Source organism: Giraffa tippelskirchi, chromosome 2 (assembly GCF_054371585.1).
Source record: "Giraffa tippelskirchi isolate mGirTip1 chromosome 2, T2T-mGirTip1v1.2.pri, whole genome shotgun sequence".
Classification (NCBI taxonomy): Eukaryota; Metazoa; Chordata; class Mammalia; order Artiodactyla; family Giraffidae; genus Giraffa; species Giraffa tippelskirchi.
In genome coordinates, this window is record NC_137276.1 from 16,205,898 (window position 1) to 16,230,753 (window position 24,856).

The 24,856-nt window shown below is 37.0% G+C and overlaps 1 protein-coding gene across 3 annotated transcripts in view; it reads right to left on the reverse strand.

The window, feature by feature from the left end:
- Nucleotides 1-2,044: 2,044 nt before the first annotated feature.
- Nucleotides 2,045-24,856, reverse strand: part of TRUB1 (TruB pseudouridine synthase family member 1) — a 32,094-nt gene continuing 9,282 nt past the window's right edge. For 2 of the 3 annotated variants that reach the window (XM_081573524.1, XM_081573522.1), the window contains 6 exons: nucleotides 23,563-23,618; nucleotides 19,282-19,363; nucleotides 9,412-9,484; nucleotides 7,883-8,022; nucleotides 5,779-5,835; nucleotides 2,045-4,989 (listed from right to left, as the gene is read on the reverse strand). In XM_081573524.1, the coding sequence (XP_081429650.1) occupies nucleotides 4,730-4,989; nucleotides 5,779-5,835; nucleotides 7,883-8,022; nucleotides 9,412-9,484; nucleotides 19,282-19,363; nucleotides 23,563-23,618 (668 nt within the window). In that variant the 3' untranslated portion in view covers nucleotides 2,045-4,729. The remainder of the gene's footprint in view (nucleotides 4,990-5,778; nucleotides 5,836-7,882; nucleotides 8,023-9,411; nucleotides 9,485-19,281; nucleotides 19,364-23,562; nucleotides 23,619-24,856) is intronic. The other variant, XM_081573523.1, reaches the window with a different exon arrangement.

Genomic DNA, 24,856 nt, shown 5'->3' on the forward strand with positions numbered 1-24,856 from the left:
GAATACTAAAAATATTCAAAACTGAAAGCTAATCAAGTGCCCATTATTCAGAAAAATGGATAAATGTAGGTATATTCACACAATGGAATACTAAAAAATAATGAGAATCATTTACTACTGTGTACAAGAAGATGGAAGAACCTCACAAACGTAACAATGTGATCAAAAGAAGCCAGACATAAAAGAGTATATGCGGCTAAATCACTTCAGTCGTGTCCGATTCTGTGCGACCCCATAGACGGCAGCCCACCGGGCTCCCCTGTCCTTGGGATTCTCCAGGCAAGAATACTGGAGTGGGTTGCCATTTCCTTCTCCAGTGTATGAAAGTGAAAAGGGAAAGTGAAGTCGCTCAGTCGTTTCCGACTCTTAGCGACCCCATGGTCTGCAGCCTACCAGGCTCCTCCGTCCGTGGGATTTTCCAGGCAAGAGTACTGGAGCGGGGTGCCATTGCCTTCTCCAAAAGAGTATATACTGTTCACTTTATTTATATAAAGCACAAAAGCAGACAAAATAACAATCTGTAACGTTAGATGTGGTTACCCTTGGCAGTGGGGTGGGGTTAGAGGGCTAGTGACTGGATAGAACTCTCTGGAGGACCTTCAGTGAATTAGTAACCTTCTTTTTTTTAATTTAGTTATTGCTTACACATTTGCTTTGTGAAAATTTATTGGGTGATACTTTTATGATATATGCAATTTTCTGTATGGATATTAAATATGTGTAAAAATTATAAATATACATATATTAACTTTTACTGATACATATATATATATATATATGATATATACTTAAACTAAAACCCTGATGAAAGAATATGACAACACACACCAAAAGAGGGATTTTGAAAAAAAAGTTGATGGTCTATAAACTTTAAAAAAAGTCACAGTAATTGGTGAAATAAATATATAGGTAAACAGTAAATTAAAATAGCAGAAGAATGAATTCATTATCTGGGATAAAGGTTCAAGGAAATTCTCTAAGAAGGAGCACTGAGATAAAGAGCTGGAAAATATGAAAGAGTAATTAGACACAGAATAAAATGAAAAGACATAAATCTAACAGGACTGCTAGATGGAAAAGATGTGATATTCAAAGAGATAAAGGACGAGAACCTTCCAAAATTAATGAACAATGTGAAAGTTCAGGCTCAAAAAGAACGTGCTCTAAACAGAATAAACACAAATCATCTACATTCAGAAGCCTATTGTACAAAAATTCTTAAAGATAGACTAGCTGTCTCCTTTGTTTTAAAGATAAGAAAACTGAGGCCTAAAAAGATTAAGTGATTTGCCTCAATCAAAAAGCTAATAGTAGAGATGGAAAAAATCTTAATATGTTACAGTTTAAGGCTTACTTACAGATAAGGGGAGCACAATAGTAATTTCTGACTTCAACTTTCCTACTGGTATCATCATTTATAATTGCAATATGAGATATTACTGTTCACAGACAGAATTTAACTCAAGTTGAAACTATGAAGAGATTACGGATTCAAGTGTATGCAGTAAGTGTTTAACAAGTGATATTCAATAAATGATTAGGCCAGGCTACTGCTGCCCACATATACCTTAAGGAAATAGTTTCAAGATAAGTTTCCTATTTCAATTTAACTACAAGACCATTATAATCATTTCAATCCATAAAACATATTTATCATATTCTTCTATTTAAATGTTTCAACATTTTAGAGTGCTTTTTGAATTACAATTTTTCTGTTATATGCACAATGAATAGTACAATGAATAATTTCTGATGATGGATCTGGAACAGGTATTAATTCAAGTATTAAAGAAGAAAAGATCTAGTTAGGATAGGAAACTGTTAAGTTTAGCTCTTATTCAAATTTTATAATTTTGAATTATCAGAGAAAAAATTATATTATTTTAATGCTCATGGATCTTAAAGCTATAATAAAATAATTCTATGGCCACGTCTGTTGACTTTTCAGACAATATTTTCCAAAAATATAAAGAAACTAAATGAAATGAAATGAAATGATCTCTATATTCCAGGTGGAAGCATTTTCAGAAATTTCTAACACAAGTTTTCTTACAAATAAAACAACTTTATTATGACATGAAATACATAGGCACAGATATTTCTTTAATATTTTGACTAAAGTGGAAAAAACAAAGCAATTGGTACTTAAATACCAGACTCAGGAGAAAACTAATTTGTTTTATGGACGAGTCAAACTTTTTAGAGCATCCTGATCAGTTACAGCTGCTTATGAAAGTTGAAAGTTAAGAATAATATTTTTAATTTTCAATAAATTGTAACTATTCATACTCATAAATCTGGCAACTATAAAAGAATTCTTAAAATTAGCAAATTTAGTTAGTAAAAATGAAAAATGAAACTATAATAAAAAAGACAACACGAAAATGCTTGAAAGCATGAAAAGCATGAAAATGCTTCTACCAAGTATTTACTGTACAAATAACTCACACAAATGTATAAAGAAACCATTAAGATATTTATTTATATAAGTGACAAAGTATACGAAAAAGTCACACAGAGGTACATCGGCAATTTTGAACTCTTATAACTTACTAAATTAGCAACAATAACATATAAAACCCCCACCCAAAGCTGTAAACTTCTGGTGAACTGATATACTCAAATGGTAACACTGTAAAATGTTACAACTCTCTGGGAAAGCAATAAGGCAAACTTATTAAGAACCATAAAACTGTTTATATTACTTCACTTAATAATTTCACCTCCAGGAACTTATCCTAATAAAACTGAAAATAACCTAAGAATTTAGCAATAGGGAAATGGTTTAAATAAACTAAAGTAAAAAAATTAAATAATCATTATCAAAACTAAATACAAATAGTCAAATAATATGAAATAAAAAAACAGCTAAAAAAAGAGTAATACAAAATGAAAGTTCTGAAGTCACTGTATCAGGGTGGTGAGGATTAGGGGTAATTTTTCCATTTGGCAAAATTTTCTTCAGTGTTTTCAATAAAAGAAAAAGATCGGTTACCATTTCAGAAAGTCACTTGTCTTTTCAAAACATCTGCACTCTTTAGCATTAGCAAATTACACATGCCCAAGTTTAAGTTGAGAAACAGAGCCAAGATGCCTCACGTGCTCTCCGCCTCTACTCGGACCCCACCAGGCAGGGTATGAAGGCGTCCTGTGACCTGTCCTGTTCCAGCAGGAAGGGGCAACCACTGCCGCCTTTGGTTACACAAACTGCAGGGCACCAGACACAAACAAGTAAAGCTGTAAAAGTTTCAATTTACAGCTTTGTATGTCTGGAGTTTTATTTAAGGCATTATGATAACGAGCTCTTTTCCTTATAATTTTCTGTGTCATTTAAGAATGTTCTAACATTTTCGTTTTACAAATGTTGACAGTACGCTGAAAGTGCTCTACCGAAGCATATAACTTTTTAGACTGAGTTTATATTAAGTTAACTACAAATACGACCATTTTTGTTTACATATTTAAAATTTAGAGGTTAGAGGTTGCAAAGCCAACTACCTTTGCAAGAAAGACAACCCATAAAAATCTAAAAATTCTTATTCGATGAAAATTTAACAACTCTTCCCTTTGAAACTGTATTTATTTGAATAAGTACAGTAGGATCTGAACAGACTGGCTGCATTATATATTGCTTTCCCATAACAAAAATATGAAGCACTCGTTACACATGAAATTTATTCTTTTGGAATGTGATTGTTTTCAAACTATGGTCAAGAGGGACAGGGACTTGTCAGTAGGCCACTTGAATGAAAATGTTTGAGAACAACTGTTTTTCAACATTTAAAGAGAAGGGATTAACTGCAAACACAGGACAAACCTCAGCGTTTGTAAACATCACTCGAAAAAGCAAACTGAAAACAAAATACCAGGGGCTCGATACCCTAGAAAGAGGTATAAATAAATACTAAAAAATAAAGAAAAGAAGTTTTTAATTAAAGACGCATTCTTTAGCTTAATTTTTAAAAATTAGGTTATTTAGTATATTGGCACGGGGTGGTTGACTGTACTGATTACCAGGAAAACATCTCATAGCTGCCAAAACATAAGCCATAGGAGCTGTCCTATGCTAATGGTAGAGTAGAGGTGAATTTAATTAAACATTTAGTCTTCTCTTCACATTCCATTAGTGGTAGCAGCAATAATTTGGTTCATTTACAAATATTTATTATAAAAGTTTATTAGTTTCCAATATCTAAACAAACACAGCTATTACCAAGATAAGTATAACGTTATTAAAGAAATGTTCTTAATAATCATAAACTCTCTAAAACGTTAAGAGTTAAATAATGGCTTTTTCAAACGTAGTTAAGGAGTTTCAATAATCAGAGCCACCAGGAAGCCGAAATAAAGTCAAAGAAATGGGCATACATTCACTTCGTGACATCAAAGAAACATGTAGCTCATTGTTTTCCCCTTCTGATTAGAAAATATGGTCAACTTTTTCATAGGAAAAGACTTTTAAGAGAGATCAAAATCAGAAAGTTGCTTTTCCTGAATCTGATCTAACAGCATGACAACATTCTATAGTACAGCAAGAAATGAACTGCAGGACTATTTATAATGTACAGCAGATAAACTGTGCACCATAGAAACCATAAATGATGGACATTTTCCTTCATGCAAAAAAAGAAAAAACCCATAGGTATCATTTGTCTTTTGCATGTAGCCTGTCATTCTGCACACAGGATTCAAATGTCAACCAGGAAACGATAACAATCCCAAGCCAGTCTTAAAGTGTCTTAATTACATCGTCTTCTCCCTTTGTCTCATTCAGAGTTATATACTCACAACTCAAAACTTGCTCATTAGACTCCTGAGGTTTTGATTTTTTAAGTGCCAGCTCTGCTGGGAGAAGAGATGAGCACCGCTCGAGAGACTGCGCGATGTCATCAATCGTCCATTTGTCTTCGGGGAGGGCATGTTCCTCCAGGGTGAACGGTCCCTGTTTGGTTCGCGTCAGCTCTAGCACATTGGCACAGGAAGAGAGTTCTGTGGCCACAAAAGGGAAAAAGAAAATGCACAATAATAAATGATTTAGTATTTCATAGTCTATCATTTTTCAAATGACTGAAGGACTCAATGCAAACCTTTCAAAACTACCCTAAATGTAAAGTTGTAATAATCCAATATAATGACCAGGAGCCTCGAGATTCAGAAATGATTAAGTAGCCAAATAATATTTAATAACTCATCTAATAAACTGGTTTAAAGTCTAGCAGGAACTGGCACTCACTTTTCTTATTTAACCCATGAAGCAACCTCCTGAGGTAACTATTACTCTCACTTTGCAGATAAGGTAATGAGGCCTGTCCAGTGTCACCACAGCCAGCCAAAGGCAGGGTCAGATCTCCAACTTTCCGGTTGTTAGTAAGATGGTGGCTTCTAGGTTGTTTTAAAAAATCTGACGTGTAGCAATGAAAACAAATTTTTTTTTTAAAGGAGTAATCTTTTCTTCTTGTCCCTACTTTGAGTTAAAACATTTTATGCTCGAAAAAAGATGTTGGTCCTTAGATTCACTATTCACATCTTCATTTTCTGTTCCTCTTTTTCTCCTCTCTCCCATTACAAGCATTTCACTGCAGCTATGGATGCTGATAATTGTCTGCCATAAACTTAGAATGCTTTTAAGGCTGAAAGCACAGCCTTCAGTACTGGCACAGTACTGGCACAGTTCCTAAGGCCAGTACTCAGAGACATGAAAAACGGAAAATTCCTTCTTCCCATCAAAAAGGAATATTACTCTCTAACTGGTAATTCATAATTCATCTTTATGCTTACCTTTGCCAATGTCACTGACCAAGCTTCTGATATAAAAACCTCCTCCACATTCGACATCTGGAATGTTAACAGTGACATGGTAAATTGCTAAGCTCCTATGAAATCCACTTTACATAGAAATGATGCCCCTAAACAAATGTAAAAATGCACTATGCAAACAATCGAGTGATAAAATATTTATGTGCTAAAACATAAATTATTCATCTAGTAGCATATGTGTGTGTGAGACTGAAAAGTCAGAGTGTGGAGAAAGCAAATAGCAGAAACTCATGAGCATGTTTTAAATTACATGGCAAGTCATACCACTTTAATATTTCAGCCTTGTTCATTTAATAGGTTTTAAATAGTTAGAAATCTCAGCTTTGCTATCATGAGCTGCAGACTTAAAAAAATTTTTTTCAGATTTGCACATCTTGTTCATTTTATAGGTTTCAAATGGTTAGACATCTCAGCCTCGCTATCATAAGCTGTAGATTTTTAAAGTATTTCCAGATTTACATACTCAAAAAATACAACAAACAAACAAAAATTCCCTTTTCAGTAACAGGAAGTATGTTTGGGGTAATATATTACATAGAAAACTCGGCATATTTAAATGTTCTTTTGGAAATATTCCTGAAAAAAATCATGAAATAACTTAAAATTACACAATGGAACAGAACTGACTGCATGTCTAAACATCCTCTTAACTTAGCCAGTATAATGCAAGTTTATTTGTTAAGAGCAAGGCTCTAGATGATCTTTATTCATCCACAAGACATTCTGAAAGGACTGTATTCCACACAAAAAGACTACATTCCACCTGCTTCTCGCTTAGCATACAAATAGTTATTTGAGGGAATTAATCAAAACTCCCCATCTGGGTATTTTAATTTCTTTTTTTCCCCATCAGCTCAAGGTTGGGAGCCACTGCTGAGGTAAAAAAAGATGAGCACCAGGACCAAATGGAGGTGTACTACATTCTTGCACTGTATTTGACTCTGATGAAAAGAGTCAAATGTGGCCTACTATAAACTCCAATGAACAAATGCAACTGGAAAAATTTGAGGTTTTTTTTTTTTACTTTCATAGATAATATCTGCTTTGCCAACGCAGCTGCTGCTTTTTCATGGAACACAGTAAAACACTTTTTAGCATATTTGTTTCACTCTTTGTCTAATATTTTAGAATCAGGAAACTTAAGGAGTGACTTCCTAAAAAAAATTGTACAAAACCCACAATCTACAGAAACTTACACTAAATAATAACGTCAAAAGGAGAAAAAAGAGCAACAAAGTTTAGAAAAAAGATTTGGGAAATTATTTCTGAAAGTCATCCTATTCAGAATGCACCATGAAATTAAGAGCAGGGTCAATTTCAGGGAGCATGATCAATTTCAGGGAGACTGATGATTACGAAGAACTACAGCTTTTGATTCTTCACAACTCTTACACATTCAGGGCTTTAGCTAGGGGATCATAAAATTTCCAAACAATAGAAAAAGCCTTTTTGGGTTTTAAATTTATTTCAAATACGGATTATAAATTCAAATTATTAATTTGAATTAAACTTTACCACATGTCCAGGAATACATTTCTGCATTACCCATTATTCCTATATTTTCATGATCTTTAGCAGTAATTTGCTGGTGACAAAGAGAAGGAAAAATCACTCAACTTTTAGAATTTCTTCTTCAAAAACTGAAAACGCATTGTTTTAAAAGGACAAATAAACGTCAATAAAAAAACTGAGTGTAAACTATCAGGTACTAGCCAAAATGAGAAATAAGTATTCATAAGACAATAAAATAGAAAATACAAAATTTTGAAAATATGTATTCCTTACCTACTCTTCTCTATAGAGATCCAAAGCATGTTACTTACAATTTTATAGTAAGATAATATAAGAAACTCGGACAATTTAGGACAACTCTGAACCCCTATATAGCCATAGGTATTCTCAACATATGTGTTGTCAAAAAGTTATTAAAAAATTCTAACTTCTTCAAATTCAAATTTTACAAAATTTCCAATATCCTCGGGATCCATTCAAATTACAGGAAAGTAGCCAAATAGAAAATAAAGGCACATGTAAACGCAAACGATTTCAGATTTCTCCATCTTACCTAGTGTGAAAAATGGTGGCTGGAATTTCTGAAGGGAGAGACTGTGGACAGTGACCGGCCTGGCAGGCTTTGCTTCTACTACTTCGCCTCTCTTCATCAAAGTTGAAAGTCTCTGGCCATCTTTCTTTAATGCAGAATAGCTTGCAAAGTACAAGAGGCAGACAAAGAGAGAAGGAGGGAGCAAGGATAAAGAGAGATGGAGAAAGTGAGAGAGAGTAATTCCAGATTACAGCATGGAAAGAAAAGATGATTAGCAGCCCTTTCCACTGAAAATCCTTCTAAGAATGAACTTTTTTTTCTTCTAACCTACTCCGCACTGGTGTCGGGCATAGAGTTCCTAAATATCTTTGAGGCTAATACAGTTCATTCTGGCACTCAGTGAGCAATGTTGTCAATATTTCTCTTTAACCATCTTCCTGGAGATGGTCTATTCATGTCTTCACTAGTCCTCATTCTGGGTAAAGGGTACAAGGCATCCAGTAACAATGATCTCAGCTATATTTCCTTGAAACAATGTATTTCCATTGTAATTATATTCACTTTCACATAAAAGTTACCAAAATGTTTCCAAAGAAAAAAATAAGCAAATAATCTACTTAACAGCACTTAACTTTGTGTGATTAAGTGTGATTAGTCCACAAAAATCCTTGGAACAATCACAGGGAAGAAAATCCTAAGACGATTCTTATAAACATAAATGTTTACTATACCTTAACAATAATGATCCAAAATAATGTTTGTTCAAATCCTGCTACAATTGTTAAGTCTTCCCATTTGAGGCAAAATTATAAAGAAACATTTCCCCACAGATATTTCAGTGTTCTTAAAAAAACCAAAATTCTAGAAGAATTTTTAGTAACATATCCTGACACATTCTATACGCCATTAAAAAAAAAGGAAGCAATTTGCTTGAAATTATAATGTGCACAAAAATATGGCTTAAGTGGTAAATCAATATACTTACACTTTTAATAAGTTATAATTCTCATCTGTTTCATTCGTTGCAGAGAATTGTGAAATATAAGATTCTGGGCCCAAAAAGAATGGTCCCAACACCTGACAGGAAGTGTCAACTGGACTCTAAAGCATAACTCTGATGCCTGTACCAGAGGAGACTGGTCCCTTTTTCTGCTATTCTGGGAAAAGCAACATGTCTGTTGCTCTCTACAACTGCCCTGATGACTACAAGTGGAATCAGGAACACCAACAAACCCTGGAAGAGCACAGATGTCAGGCTGGGGCAATATCCAGGGACAAAGGAGACTACATCCCGTGTGTGTATGCGCCGTGCTGAGTCGTGTCTGACTCCTTGTGACCCCACGGACTGGAGCCCGCCAGGCTCCTCTTAAAGACGTCAGAGGCTCTGTATCCTATCTGAATCAGGGTCACCTCACTTGATCAGTTGCTAGGTCTAAAACGTGCCTTGCCATAAAGTAAAAGGAAGCCCCTCTCCTTTTGCTTCATTACTGCGATGTCAGCCACTGGAAAATAAAATTAAACATTTATTCAAATTCAATAATTGAACTTACAGGGGAGGTACCTGCATTATATTCCCAGTGAATTTCTGTAGAATGCCTTCAATATCTTCCTGTGTTATTTTATCTGCCGATAATGAACCAAAAAAAGTGACACTAAAACAATCACAGAAGTACACGCGCTGTTTTCACAGTACTGACAACTCTGAAACTTGAAAAAAAAAAACATTTCAACAAAGCACTTATTACAGTATACATTTTGTAGGTCAAATTCTACCTTGTTGAGATGGATAAAATACACAATAATGAGATAAAAGGGGGAAAGTCTTATACTGTCCAATATCAAGACTAAATTCAACTTCCTATGCTTCATTTTTTTTTCTCCATTAAAAAGAATCCAATTGTTTTATGTGCATTTACTACAAACTCACTAGGGCTTTCAGAAGACCTGAGAAAAATGCGGCATTAGATTTATCTGTCTCCTTCCCTCCCTTCATTGCTCTTAGAATTTCAGTCAGGAGTCTGGTCTCAAAAATAAGCCAGTGTAAGAAAGGAAATATATTGGGTTGGTTCGGGTTTTGATGTTATGGAAAATCTGAATGAACTTTTTGGCCAACCCAATACCTAACAAAGATTTTATCTGTCTTAGTCATGTTTTCAGCTTTTGTTTGATACTCTTTCAAACAAAATGATGCAATATTAAAATACTGTTTTATAATTTTAACAACTGGAAACACATTGAAATTCAATATTTAGGATTTTCACATATAGAGAACTATACATATTTCATATTCAGTAAAAAACTAGGTTACAGAAATATTCTGTAACGTCTATAAATTATAGTCAATGGAAGGAAATTAGTCTTCTTTTTCACTCTGTAGGAAATTTACTTGAACTTTTTATCCTGGTATATACATGTTGCATTTGATCTTCTTATTTGAACAATATTAAACAAAAACTAATTATTGTGTTTTGAATTACTGTATTAACACCAGAATAAAAATTAAAAGACAGCAAGGAACACTGTCCAGATTTTAATATCAATACAGCAAGAGAGCTTTATTTTATTTTATTTTTTTTCAAGTTCTAACACATTTCTTTTATTGTCTTCTTAGTTATTCATAAAAAAGGAAATATCAGCCAAAATTCACTGCTGCTGCTGCTGCTGCTAAGTCGCTTCAGTCGTGTCCGACTCTGTGCGACCCCATAGACGGCAGCCCACTGGGCTCCCCCATCCCTGGGATTCTCCAGGCAAGAATACTGGAGTGGGCTGCCATTTCCTTCTCCAATGCATGAAAGTGAAAAGTGAAAGTGAAGCCGCTCAGTCGTGACCGACCCCTAGCGACCCCATAGACTGCAGCCTACTAGGCTCCTCCGTCCATGGAATTTTCCAGGCAAGAGTACTGAAGTGGGCTGCCATTGCCTTCTCCGAGCAAGAGAGCTTTAATCTCTGTGTGACCTTGATCCTTATGAGCTAAACATGAACAAAAGACCAGAATCTACTAGACTCAAATAGAGAACAGCTACAGAACTCAAAAGAATAGCAGCTAGCAGCTCCAAAAAGGTAGAGGTGAAATGCCCATTTTGTTCAAATTGTTTTACAAACAGATGTATCTCATGACATGAATGAGGACTTTTTTCCATGAAAAATGTTTACTCTCTTGAAACATTAAGACATAATTACTGATGATATTTTAGTTATGCAAGACTTCCAAATCTAGACAGCCAATGCCACCACCATGCTGGCAATTGCTGAAAGAAATGCCATTGCTGATAAAATTGCTATAGTTCATAATTTAGTCATCCATACATTTTAAAAATAAGATCAAACAGCTTTCTAGTTCCACCAAGCTGGTCTCTTTATTGACATTTCTGCCAAGATCAATTCCCCTGTCCTGCTTGGGTGACTCTCTCCTGATATTTTCCCACACAAGGTGACGAGATGTATTCCTTCTCATTCTACTTCTGCCATGGTGTCGCCTTCTCTGACTTAACATCCTAGGCATGTATGGTTTTGCTGTTCATTCTGCAATTAATCATTCACAATTTTTAACAGCTATTTATTTTATATATATATGTGTGTGTGTGTGTGTGTGTGTATATATATATATATATATATATATGTAGGTATTATCTCACCAATGGAATTCTAATCTCCCAAAAGGCAAAGATAGCTTTTCTTCTTATATAATGCACACAATTAAGATGGTGCTAAAGACATTCTTGTTGAATTTAATTTGCTGAGGAATAATAGAATCTCAAGGTCAAAAGAGCATTCCCAGTCACCTAGGAATCATTTATCTGATGCTTGAATCACCAGACAGAAAGCCTATGCAGCAAAAATTTTATAAAATTCAATGGATGCTCATGATTAAAAAAACAAACAAATGGCAAATTAGGAATAGAAAGCAATTTCCTTACTTTGATAAGAAAACTAAAAAGCCTATAGAAAAAAATCTATAAAAATAAGGTACAAAAATTGCTCTTTCAGATAACAAGACTTAGTCTAAAACTACAGCAATTATCATAGTTTGGTGTTAACATAAGGATAAACAGACCAAATGCAACAAAACAGATTCCAAACAAACCCACGCTTATAAGATGCTTGATTTGTGATCCAAGAAACAAGGTAGTGGGGAAAAGTGCTGAGTGAACTGTATATCCGTACAGAAAAAAACGGTAGACCGTAGATGTAATGTGAAAGGCAAAGCGATAAAGCTGCCAGAATGTAGAAAAATATCTTAACGCTTTTGGCATGGGAAAATGTTTTCTTAAACAGGACACTAAAAAATTAACTATAGACTAAAGTAAAATCAGGAACTTCTGTTTTCCAAAAGACACAGCTAAGAGAGTTTTGTAAAAGACAAGCTACAGAGAAGCCAATATCTGTAACACACGTGACCAAACAGAAGAGCACATATCCAAAGGTTTTTTGTTTTTTGTTTTCATAAAACTCATACAAATCAATCTTAGGAAAAAAAAAAAGGTGACTCAACAACGATGGAAAGAAGAAACAAAACAAAGAAATGGGCAAGAGACCTGTACAATAAACAAAGATGGCTTAGTACCAAAAAACCCTATGATAAACCGCTGAATCTCACTGTGTGTGTCAGTTGCTCAGTCATGTCAGACTCTTTGCGACCCCATGGACTGCAGCCTGCCAGGCTTCTCTCTCTGTCCATGGGATTCTCCAGGCAAGAATACTGGGTGGGTTGCCGTTCCCTTTTCCAGGGAACCTTTCTGACCCAGGGATCAAACCCTGGTCTCCTGCATTGCAGGCAGATTCTTTACGGTTTGAGTTGAATCTCATTAGTAATGAAATTAAAACCACAATGAAACACCATGACCTACTGACCAGAATGGCCAAAACGAAAAACACTACTCATGACCATGTGTTGCCAAGGATGTGGTACAAGTAGAATGCTTATACACTGCTGGTAGAAATGCAAGGTTGTCCAACCACTTTTAACAATTACTTGACAATTTCTAGTACAGTAAAATATGCACTTACCCTATGACCCAGCAATTCCACTTGGGTATATATCACAGAGAAATTACTGCACATATCTACCAAAAGACAGGCATAAAATACACATAGCAGCTTTATTCATAAAGTCTCAACCTGGAGTCAACACAAATATCTCATGACAGAAGAATATGTATGTATACACACACACACACCTCTCTACATATTTTATATAGATGCACATAAATGTATGAGTGTGTGAGTGCTAAGTCACGTTAGTTGGGTCTGACTCTTCGCAACTTATGGACTGTAGTCGCCAGCGTCCTCTGTCCATGGGGATTCTCCAGGCAAGAATACTGGAGTGGGTTGCTAAGCCCTCCTCCAGGGGATCTTCCCAACCCAGGGATCGAACCTGAGTCTCTTATGTCTCCTGAATTTGTAGGTGGCTTCTTTACCACTAGTATCACCTGGAAGCCCACACAAATGTATAAGTATATGTACATGTACATATATGGGCTTCCCAGATGGCACTAGTGGTATAAGAACTCACCTGCCAATGCAGGAGACGTAAGAGAGGCAGGTTCAATCCCTGGGCTGGAAAGATCCCCTGGAGGAGGGCAGGGCAACCCACTCCAGTATTCTTGCCTGGAGAATCCCATGGACAGAGGCTTTGGTGGACTACCGTCCAAAGGGTCACAGAGTCAGACATGACTGAAGTAACTTAGCACATGTACATATACACACTTTTTTTCACACAGTAACATAAGCAAAGCTATACTATAATTTTAGGATTATCAGCAAAGTGTTGGACATTAGAATAGTAGTTCTATTTAGAAAAGACAAATGTTGTAGTCACTGGGATGAGGCAGGAAGGGGGCTTCTAAGAATTTTTAATTTCTTTTTTTTAAGGATTTAAAAATATTTATTTATATTTTTGCTGTGCTGGGTCTTCATTCCTGCACACAGGCTTTCTTTAGTTGTGGCAAATGGAGGCTACTCTCTAGTTGCGGTGCGTGGATTTCTTCCTGTGGTGGCTTCTCTTGTTGCACGGGCTCCAGAGCAAGTGGGCTTCAGTAGCTGAGGCACGTAGGTTCAGTAGTTGGGGCTCATGGGCTCTGGAGTGTGGGCTCAGTAGTTGTGTCGCAAGGGCTTAGCTGCCCCATGCCGTGGGGAATCTTCCCAGACCAGGGATCGAACAGGTGATCCCTCACCACAAGGCGGGTTCTTAACAACTGGACGACCAGGGCAGCCCCTCTATTTCTTGACTAGACTGGGAGCTGCATGGATGTTTGTTTTCTGATAGTTCATTAAGTTGTAAACTTATACTTTCTTCACTTTCCTTTATTTGCATAATCAGTTCAGTTCAGTTGCTCAGTCATGTCTGACTCTTTGCGACCCCATGAATCGCAGCACGCCAGGCCTCCCTGTCCATCACCAACTCCCAGAGTCTACCCAAACCCATGTCCATTGAGTCGGTGATGCCATCCAGCCATCTCATCCTCTGTCATCCCATTCTCCTCCTGCCCCCAATCCTTCCCAGCATCAGGGTCTTTGCCCATGAGTCAACTCTTCACATGAGGTGGCCAAAGTATTGGAGTTTCAGCTTCAACCTTCCAATGAACACCCAGGACTGATCTCCTTTAGGATGAACTGGTTGGATCTTCTTGCAGTCCAAGGGACTCTCAAGAGTCTTCTCCAACACCACAGTTCAAAAGCATCAATTCTTCGGTGCTCAGCTTTCTTCACCATCCAACTCTCACATCCATACATGACTACTGGAAAAACCACAGCCTTGACTAGACGGACCTTTGTTGGCAAAGTAATGTCTCTGCTTTTAAATATGCTATCTAGGTTGGCCATAACCTTCCTTCCAAGGAGGAAGCATCTTTTAATTTCATGGCTGCAAGCACCATCTGCAGTGATTTTGGAGCCTCCAAAAATAAAGTCTGACACGGTTTCCACTGTTTCCCCATCTATTTCCCATGAAGTGATGGGACCAGATGCCATGATCTTAGTTTTCTGAATGTTGAGCTTTAAGCCAACTTTTTCACTCTCCTCTTTCGCTTTCATCAAGAGGCTCTTTAGTTCTTCTTCACTTTCTGCCGTAAGGGTGGTGTCATCTGCATATCTGAGGTTATTGATATTTCTCCCAGCAATCTTGATTCCAGCTTGTGCTTCCTCCAGCCCAGCGTTTCTCATGATGTACTCTGCATAGAAGTTAAATAAGCAGGGTGACAATATACAGCCTTGACATACTCCTTTTCCTATTTGGAACCAGTCTGTTGTTCCATGTCCAGTCCTAACTGTTGCATCCTAACCTGCATACAGGTTTCTCAAGAGACAAGTCAGATGGTCTGGTATTTCCATCCCTTTCAGAATTTTCCACAGTTTATTGTGATCCACACAGTCAAAGGCTTTGGCATAGTCAATAAAGCAGAAATAGATGTTTTTCTGGAACTCTCTTGCTTTTTCAATGATCCAACAGATGTTGGCAATTTGATCTCTGGTTCCTCTGCCTTTTCTAAAACCAGCTTGAACATCTGGAAGTTCACAGTTCACATATTGCTGAAGCCTGGCTTGGAGAATTTTGAGCATTACTTTACTAGCATGTGAGATGAGTGCAACTGTGCAATTGTTCAAGCATTCTTTGGCATTGCCTTTCTTTGGGATTGGAATGAAAACTGACCTTTTCCAGTCCTGTGGCCACTGCTGAGTTTTCCAGATTTGCTGGCATATTGAGTGCAGCACTTTCACAGCATCATCGAAGTTTCAGTATAAATAAAAGGTACCATGGGATGACTTAGACCCAGGTACACCCTAGCCCCAATATAGTGTGTGCCTTATTTGTTTAAATGACAACTGGAGACCCAATTCAACTTTTCAGCTTCCTCTAGGAAAGGTGGGAAAGCCAGACCAGAATCCAGGAGGAGCCACTTGCATCAGATACAGCATTACCGGCATCTATTCGAGAAGACTTGGCAACATTCTATTATGGGACCAAGAGGTGGTGGTGTTTAGAACAGAGGATTAGCAAGAGATGGCACTTACAGTTTACCTTTCTTGCCTCCCAGTAACAAAGCCACAGGAGGCATAGAAAAAAGCTATTCCCATCACCAGAGCAGTAAGGCCTTCCCAGAAGCTTGGCTCACATCCAAGACAGCCTGGGAAGCCACAGCCTCAATATCCTGAGCTCCCTGAAGATCAGGTGAGCACACTGCAGCCATGTATCCTCAGAGACCCCGGCAGCTGTACCTGAAACGTAATACCTCACTGTGGATGAGAAAAGAGCAGCAGAAGGTAGGAAGATGCTTTGCCTTTTCTGGGACTTCCCTGCAGTCTTTTCAACGCCTCTATCACCAGCCTGGTTTATTCATACCCACGAAATACTTTATTCTATGTGCCACGCATTGCTCTAAGCACCAAAAACCAAAAGAGACACAGTCTCAGCCCAGCTTAGGAATTAACGTACAAAGATATATTAAATAAATGGCAAAAAATACTATTTGGAAATAACAGAAGGTGTCAGGATAGAGAATAAAAGAAAGGGCTCTATTAACAGGGTTTGAACGTTGAGTCTGAGCTAGAGACGCATTCTGTATGGCTAAAAATAGTATTTGTTTAGATAGGATAAAGTGACCTGAGGTCATTCACGTGCCCTTTACTGCATAACCGCTTGTTTTACCCAGATGGGGGTTGTTTTCAACAGGTCAATTAAAAGCTGTATTTTTTATTGCTGTAATGACTGGTGGGTGGCGACAGCAGCAGCACTTAATAGGAGGACCAGGGATGCCAGACATCCTGTGCTGTGCACGGGGCAGCACAGGGAGGAGCTGTCCTACGCTCTGCATGCGTCCCGGACATCTGCCAGATGCTCAAGTGGGTGACCTTCTGTTTAGAATTACTTTAGGCTACAACCGGGTTTCCCTTATGGCTCGGCTGGTTAAGAATCCGCCTGCAATGCAGGAGACCTGGGTTCGATTCCTGGGTTGGGAAGATCCCCTGGAGAAGGGAAACGCTACCCCCTCCAGTATTCTGGCCTGGAGAATTCCATGGCTTGTATAGTCCATGGGGTTGCAAAGGGTCAGACATAACTGAGCAACTTTCACTTCATTTAGGCTAGAATCTAAGTCCATTTTCCACTTAAATACAGAATTTTTTGTACAGTCTTGTTGTTTAGTTGCTAAGTTGTGTCTGACTCTTTTGCGACCCCATGGACTGTAGCCCACCTGCCTCCTCTGTTCCTGGGATTTCCCAGGCAAGAATACTGGAGAGGGTTGCCTTTGCTTCTCCAGGGAATCTTCCAGACCCAGGGATGGAACCTGCATCTCCTGCACTGCAGGTGGATTCTTACCACTGAGCCACTGTGGAAGCCCCAAAATAATTCTCTTCTTCAGTCGCTGCCCCAAGGACATACTGAACTTTCCAGTGCTGAGTCATGAACACAACACACCTGTCAGTCTGCATTTGACTTGTGGCATTCACAGTGAGTGATGTGTAAGTATCTGTTATATATACGTATCTGAGTACTTCATGAAGACTTTCAGTGTAGTAATATCTGCGCATTTACATACTGATGTGACTATTTCACTATAAATTACCTTTATTTCTTCTTTATAGTCCATTTACTATAGCACATTGATTTTTTTTTTAATGTGCAAGTAGGGGAGAAAACCTCTGAGTTTTATTTCAGCATAATAAAGAAGGCATCACAAAATGCCACTTATAGGTCTTAGGATTAAGTCTCAGAGGGTTGAGAACACAGGTCCTAGTTCTCCATATGACACAAGTTTCTTAAGGATACAAGGCAGGTTTTATATTTATTTTCCCCTTGGTACCTGCTGTGCAGCTTAAACAGATGACAAACTATGCTGACTTACCAAAATCATACAGAAAAATCATGTCAATCAGCAAAACTCTCTGAGCTCTCATTTTCTGGGACTACAAACCATGTTCAGTCAACTGCAGGAGCTCTCCTTTTGAGGGCCTAGAGAAAGTTGTTTAGTTTCTCAGATTCTCAGATTTCAAGATTATAATGAGATGATTTTAACACACTAACATACTTTCCTTAAGGTAAGTAAGGTAGTCAATGATACAATATAAAGTAGAGTTTTTAAAAATCACGAAATGCTTCAGAGTAGTCCTTCCTACCCGTGTATGTTTAAGTAGTTCATTACCCTGGTCCTCTTGTAATATTCCCTACTCAAAGAACTGCACCGTCATGTAACAGTTTTAAAACCCAGAAACCTAGATCTTTTTTAACAACTTCCTCTCTGTCCCATCTAACCAATGAGTCTCATCAATTTTACCACCTCATCATTCTTCTAACTATATATAAACTGACATAGAATGTAGGATACTCTGGAAATCTCTGACATCCTCCTTGGCCTCTTTAATCTTACAAGCATTCTGGCTGAAGATTATGATTGAGTTTCTATTAAGTGAGCATATGCTGTTATTCCATAATAATAATAATGATTTCAGGCTAATTCAACGTCTATTTTTTTTAAAAGATTCAAAATAAATTGGTGAGTTTTCTTTTCATTATGGTGCTTGATTAATCATGCAATACTAAGCCACATATAAATGTTAACAGGACAAGAGAAGCCATTATGAACAAGGAGAAGGTTGGTCTCTCTACTGGGGGAATATGTAATATACATTAAGACCACTCAACATAGGGAAGCAGATGTTAGACTGCCTAAAGCTACATTAAAAAAGAAAACATTAAGCATAGGCAAAAAACAAAACAAAACAGAAAGTTTACAAATAATTCAGTTGATGACATAATAATGTAGGTGAACTGACTGTACAAAAACCACAACTGCTGCATTGTAAATAGCATAAGCTCTATGAGAGTTGCCAGGAAACCATTTCATTTATCTATCCTTTCTTAAAGAAGTGAAAGAAGGGATGGCAAAAAATTAAAGTGTGCCCCAGTGAGTTCTCTTTATTTCCAGAGAAACAGCTTTCCTTTTGTTGTGTCTTTTTGCATACTCCAAAAGCACAGGAATATGATCAGTTTTAAAGTATTAAACCTAGTACATTTATTTTCACAGCTATGAGATAATTATATACACCAAAACCAAAACAACAACAATGACAAGATGCAGGTAAAATCGAGCAAGAGAATTTTTCTCTGCTTTGTTGCACCTGGGACTAGGAAAAATGTCCTAAATCCTATCTATTGTAAAAGTGGTTTTTGCCAAGGGAGTTATTTGGAAGAATTCCGCACATTAAAAAAATATTGATTACAGGAAAAGGCAATTACTGCAATTCTTTACTAACAGGCATACCATATAAGCAACAATGCGATAAACAATTTCCAGCCTTTTTAACCTAAAGAAATGTACTGACAGTTAAAATCCCTGGAAACATAAGAGACTTATTTTTAAATTCCAAATTCAGAGAAACTTTCTTTAAATATTAGAAGTAAGGACTACATATGATGAGCTTCATACCATAAGGTTTTTCTTCTGTTACTTTCCCTGTAGAATCTAGCGTGTCAGTAGCCTTCCCCAGCTCCCCAATGGCAATATATCTCTAGAGGAAGAGACACAAGAGAGGGAAACAGGCCATAAGGTAAAGAACTGTTATGCATGTCTTAAAGCTTATATAGAACCTTACTAATAAACCTAACTGATACAAAACAAAGGCAAAATCAATAGACTGTAACTGCTTGGTTAGTTGCTGATATGTGGGAAGCATTGTATAGACTGAGGAACATTCACAAACTTTCCAAACCAGCCAACATGACAAAGAAAAACTTGACTTTATTGATAATCATCGCTTATAAATATACAGTTGTTGTTGTTCAGCCACTAAGTTGTATCTGACTCTTTGCTACCCCATGGACTGCGGCATGCCAGGCTTCCCTGTCCTTTACTGTCTCCCGGAGTTTGCTCAAACTCATGTCCATTGAGCTGGTGATACTGTACAAAAAGTTTTAAAAATCAGTTTTCTACTGGGCAGCGTAGACTGTGAAGGAAAAATTTTAAATATACCTAGGAGTAGAGATAATGGTACAATAATCCCCTACTTAGTCATCACGAGATTCAATAATCTGTTGCTGTTATTCAGTCAATAAGTCCTGTTTGACTCTGTGACCCCATGGACTGCAATAATTTTACTCCACATGCAATTAAAATTAATTTTTAATTATTATTTCTTATATGAAATACCAACTCAGTCTTAGGAACTTGATTATGCATTTAAACAAAAGCTAAATACATAAAAACTAGTATAGCAGAGATAATGTACATATGTGTTTCTTGTAAGGAGAAATGGCTACGTCTTAAAGCTCTTTGAAAGGATAAAAGTCACTTCTCAGAACTGCTCATTACTCACAAGTGAAGAATTAGATCACTCCTAGTTAATCGAGGATTGTTCTGCTTTCTATCTTGGGTCACACTGGTACTACATATTCTTTATTCTCCTCTCGTTTGGTCAAATTCAAATTTCATTTCGATTATCACAGGAATTAGCGAAAAAAACGCAAGGAACAGAATTCTCACTGAAAAGAATCGGCAGTTATGTGAGTAATTTAAGCTGGAGTACTTTGCAGAAATATGAGTTTATTAATGATAAGCTTATTATGCTACCACACTGAAACATGGTTTTGAATATCTTCATTAACAAGGAACAGCTCTATACAGTGCATAAAATGTAAGTCCTTCAAAATTTTCAATACAGTACTTATGAAATATAATGAATATTAACAGAGTGTAAAGAAAAGGTACAAATTGGACGAACCTCTGGAGAAAGTGGATTACAGATGCTCCAATCTTAGAGAGTTGCTAAGTTTCACAGGAGGAGCTTTATTCAAGTCACACTTTGCAGTTGACACTGATTAGGTAACCTAAAAATGCTTGTGTACACCTGGGGGAAATTACTGTCCTCTGAACACATCTGCGGGGAAACATCTGTATACCCCAGTGATGATACCCGTTCAATGGTCGGAGGGGATACAAAGCTGCTTTCTGCTGAAATGCTGGCTTTGCCTACAGGCATTGTGGTTTATCTCCACATAGATATGAGTAGCCTTATACCTGGAAAATGCTAGTTAAGAGCATTTTCATGGCACCAGCAATCTCATAACAGAACATCAACCCTTCCATGGCTCATCTGGTTTCAAAGCACATATAAATAACCAACTTTTAATCAGCAATATAGGAAGCTAATAAAGATAACACTCCAAAACCTCATCAAAGCCTGTTACTTCAAAGTACATCTGCCATCCAGATTCTCCTGAATGACTGGCTCAAAAAAAGTGTAATTTAGGGAAGACATTAAAGGGACTGTGAATCTATTGCTTTCTTCTGGGTAAACTATATTCCATACTTAGATCAAGTTAAGTCAAAGGGATGTGTTCACCTAACCCCCTTAGAATCATTTTACCTGTCGTATTTCATGCAGAGCCACTTCTATACATGTTGTAGAACTATTTTTGAGAACCACTATCTATCATTCAATCTCCCTTACTGTAAAAAATTTCTTTCTGACTCTAATACCCAGAGTAAAGTCTCTTCCTTAAATAACTGGCATGCTTCCTCTTTCTCATCAATGTCATGTTTTTGCCTAGGCCATCAAAAAGTCAGGGATAGAAATAAAAGGAATGAAATTAACTGCATTCAAGATTTCCAACAGAAATTGCTTCAATAAAATTAATGTCTATGGCATCTGTAGTCAGAGCGATCCAACAGGCCTGTAACTCAGGAGAGAGAGATCTGAGGAGAGATGAAACACGTGGAAACAGTAATAACAGTATTTCCTGAGCAACTTTTGTATAACAGGCACTGTACAGAAAACCTATGTGCTTTTTTTACATAATACACTCAGAACCCCAAAAAAGAATGCAGCGAGAAAAAAATGACTCAAGAGAAAGTTGATCATTGGCAGAGCAAAGCCTGACAGACAGAAGAGAAAGCTAATGATAAAGACAAGAAAAGCCTCTTTTCTTAAACCTTGCTCTGATCTGACTGGGCAGGAATGCATATAAGGAGTGGTGGTGGTAGTGGTTTAGTTGCTAAGTCGCATCTGACTCTTGCCACCCCTTGGACTGTAGCCCACCAGCCTCCTCTGTCCATGGGATTTCCCAAGCAAGAATACTGGAGTGGGTTGCTATTTCCTTCTCCAGAGGATCTTCCAGACCCAGGGATCAAACCCGAGTCTCCTGCATTGCAGGCGGATTCTTTACCTCCGAGCCACCAGAGAGTGGGATACTCCAAATAATCTGTGGTCTTTACAAAATGGAGGCGAATTAATCCAATGGCCTAAAGATTTTAATGAAGAGGTTAGTTCTCTACTCATTGATAGTGTTGTGTGAACTGGTATTTAGCACATTGAACAGGATTCTAAGGACGTCTCTTGGTTCACCAGGAAAAAGTGTTAGGCCCTGTCTGGATGGTAAGGCAATGGGGTATATGATATGGTTGTTACCTGAACACTGAGTATCTGCCATCCTGGAACTAGATATCTCTACTCTTGGGTAACTCCCCTCTATACATACCGAGAATATTATGAGCAAAATTTTTGAAAGTCAAAAATTTCGAAAGTCACTGCTGAAGAAAAAAGATCTCCAAGATTCTAGCCAGTGTGAAAAACAAAAGCTATTTTTAAAAATTCATTAACAGCTTCTAACTACTTTGATAGAAGTGTCATCTTCAACATACTTAAAGGTAAAATGTAAAAGACTTAATTTTTTCAACAAGTGAGTGAAAGTCGCTTAGTCATGTCCGACTCTTTGCGACCCCATGAACTATACAGTCCATGGAATTCTCTAGGCCAGAATACTGGAGTGAGTAGCCTTTCCCTTCTCCAGAGGATCTTCCCAACCCAGGGACTGAAACTAGGTCTCCCGCATTGCAGGCGGATTCTTTACCAGCTGAGCCACAAGTACATAATCTAAAATTAAAAGTATAAGAAATACAAATAGCTACCAAGATAATCATAACTCTTCCTCTGCAAAGGTGAAGTAGTACCCAAGAACTAGGTCTCTATAATAAGATGCACCTGGAGTTTTCTACTTACATTACAGTCATCTGAAGATCAGTGATTTCCCTGTATGACATTCAGCTTTCCTAGCTGAATACCAAAATGATTTGTGATAAATAAAATTTAAACAAGAGCCAATGATGTAAGTATTTTCGAGTCATCATACTTCTGGAAATGTGTCTGGAACTTAAATGTAAAACCTTTCAAAAACATACAGTGTGTTACATGTACTTACGGGGGTTTTTTTGGGGGGATAGATAATGAATATTTCAGTGAACTTAACATATTTTATCTTGGTGGGGAAAACAAACAAATGCCTTAATGTAAAATATATCTTTTGTTTTTTATTAAAAAGTGACTTTTCATTGTAAAGATTTTGAAGAATACCAAATTGTATGAAAAAAGAAAATAAAATCTTCCATAATCTTGTATCAAAATAACCACAGTTTATATTTTAGAATTAAACATATATTAAGCAATTGGAAAATTCCAATTCTCAAGGCCAGAAACAGATTCTAACCTCCACATGCAGTATTTAAATACACTGTTCAAATTACTGTACAACTGTCAAATTCCTCCATTCTAACACAACTGTTATATTCTGTGATTTTGGAGATTCTTCCATTTATCTAAGGATTTAAATGCTTGCTCATTCAAGCAATTTACAGTTTATTTTTTAACTGATAAAATCCAACACACAGGTCATTAAGAAAACATTCAAGAAAAACAGAACCATTCCAGTATCTTACCTTGGACCCTGATAACATACTGGTCAACATTTTTGTTCCCCTTCCAATTCCAACCACTACAAATCAAAGAAAGAAATATTATGACATCCTATTGTCAAAACTAGGTTTTAAAAATATGCTTTATGATATACACTGGGCACAATTTCCTGGCATATGTAAAGTTAGAAAAAGCATTAATTTAGCATGTCAGGGCTCCTATTACTCCAATCAGTTGAACTTGTCATGCAAGTAAGAAATTCTGAAGTAGGGGTTGGGGAGAGACTTTCTTTCTTTCTCTAAGTGTGAAACATAATATTAAAAACTTCAATCCAGACAATTAGATAACAAAAAGTTTTGAACAAATCTCCAAGGACTCACTGGAATTTTATATGGGCATCAGTGAAAAAAAATGCTACAGTTAATCTTGGTATGATAAAGTCTTTGACAGAGTTCACTATTAAACAAAGCAAAAGCCATCATCATAACTAATGAACCATTTAAAGATGATTAGTGCCCAGCAGTATACAATCAAGAAAATAGAAGCATAACAAATCAACCCCATACAAAGAAGAATACAGGGTAAAATGCGAGTCTGGAGAGTATGGACCAAATAAAAAGTACAATGGTCCACGTGTCTCCTCAGTTTCAAACATTATCCTTGTAACAACACATTTCACCAGCCAAAGATGAGAGGACGTAATCATTTCTTCACTTAACAGCAAGCAAAGTTTCATAAGAACTGAAGTATTTCTCATTAATGGATACAATTTTGTAAAAGAACACACACAAGACAACTGTCACAATTCAGAATTATAAGAAACAAAGAGAAATGACGGGCAAGTTGAAAGAATTATTATGAATATTTATAGCAGACATCATCCACTGAGTTTACCATGTATCAAATTCTACTCTAAGTGCTTTCCTTCATTAATTCATTTAATCCTTAAAATAAGATGATACGATTATCCCTCTGATAGCTGAGGAAACAGAGGCATAAAAGTCTAAGAACTTTGCCCAGTATCTCACAACCCGTAAATGCTGGAATTAAAATTCCAACCAGACTAACAGAACTCCTTCCTCTCATCCCCCTGCCAACTTACTCATCCAGGCTTTCCTCTCACTGCCACCAGCCTAAATCAACCTCTCTGTTCTACATCCTATCTCTTCTTCTTCCAATTCATACCATTTCCTAACCATTTCTGAAAACTCCACTGCACAAAGCTCCTGAACAATCCTCAATAGGGTCCCAATGCCTACAGTACCAACTTCTTAGCAAAGTATTCAAAGTCCATCCTTTGAAACACAGCTCACATTC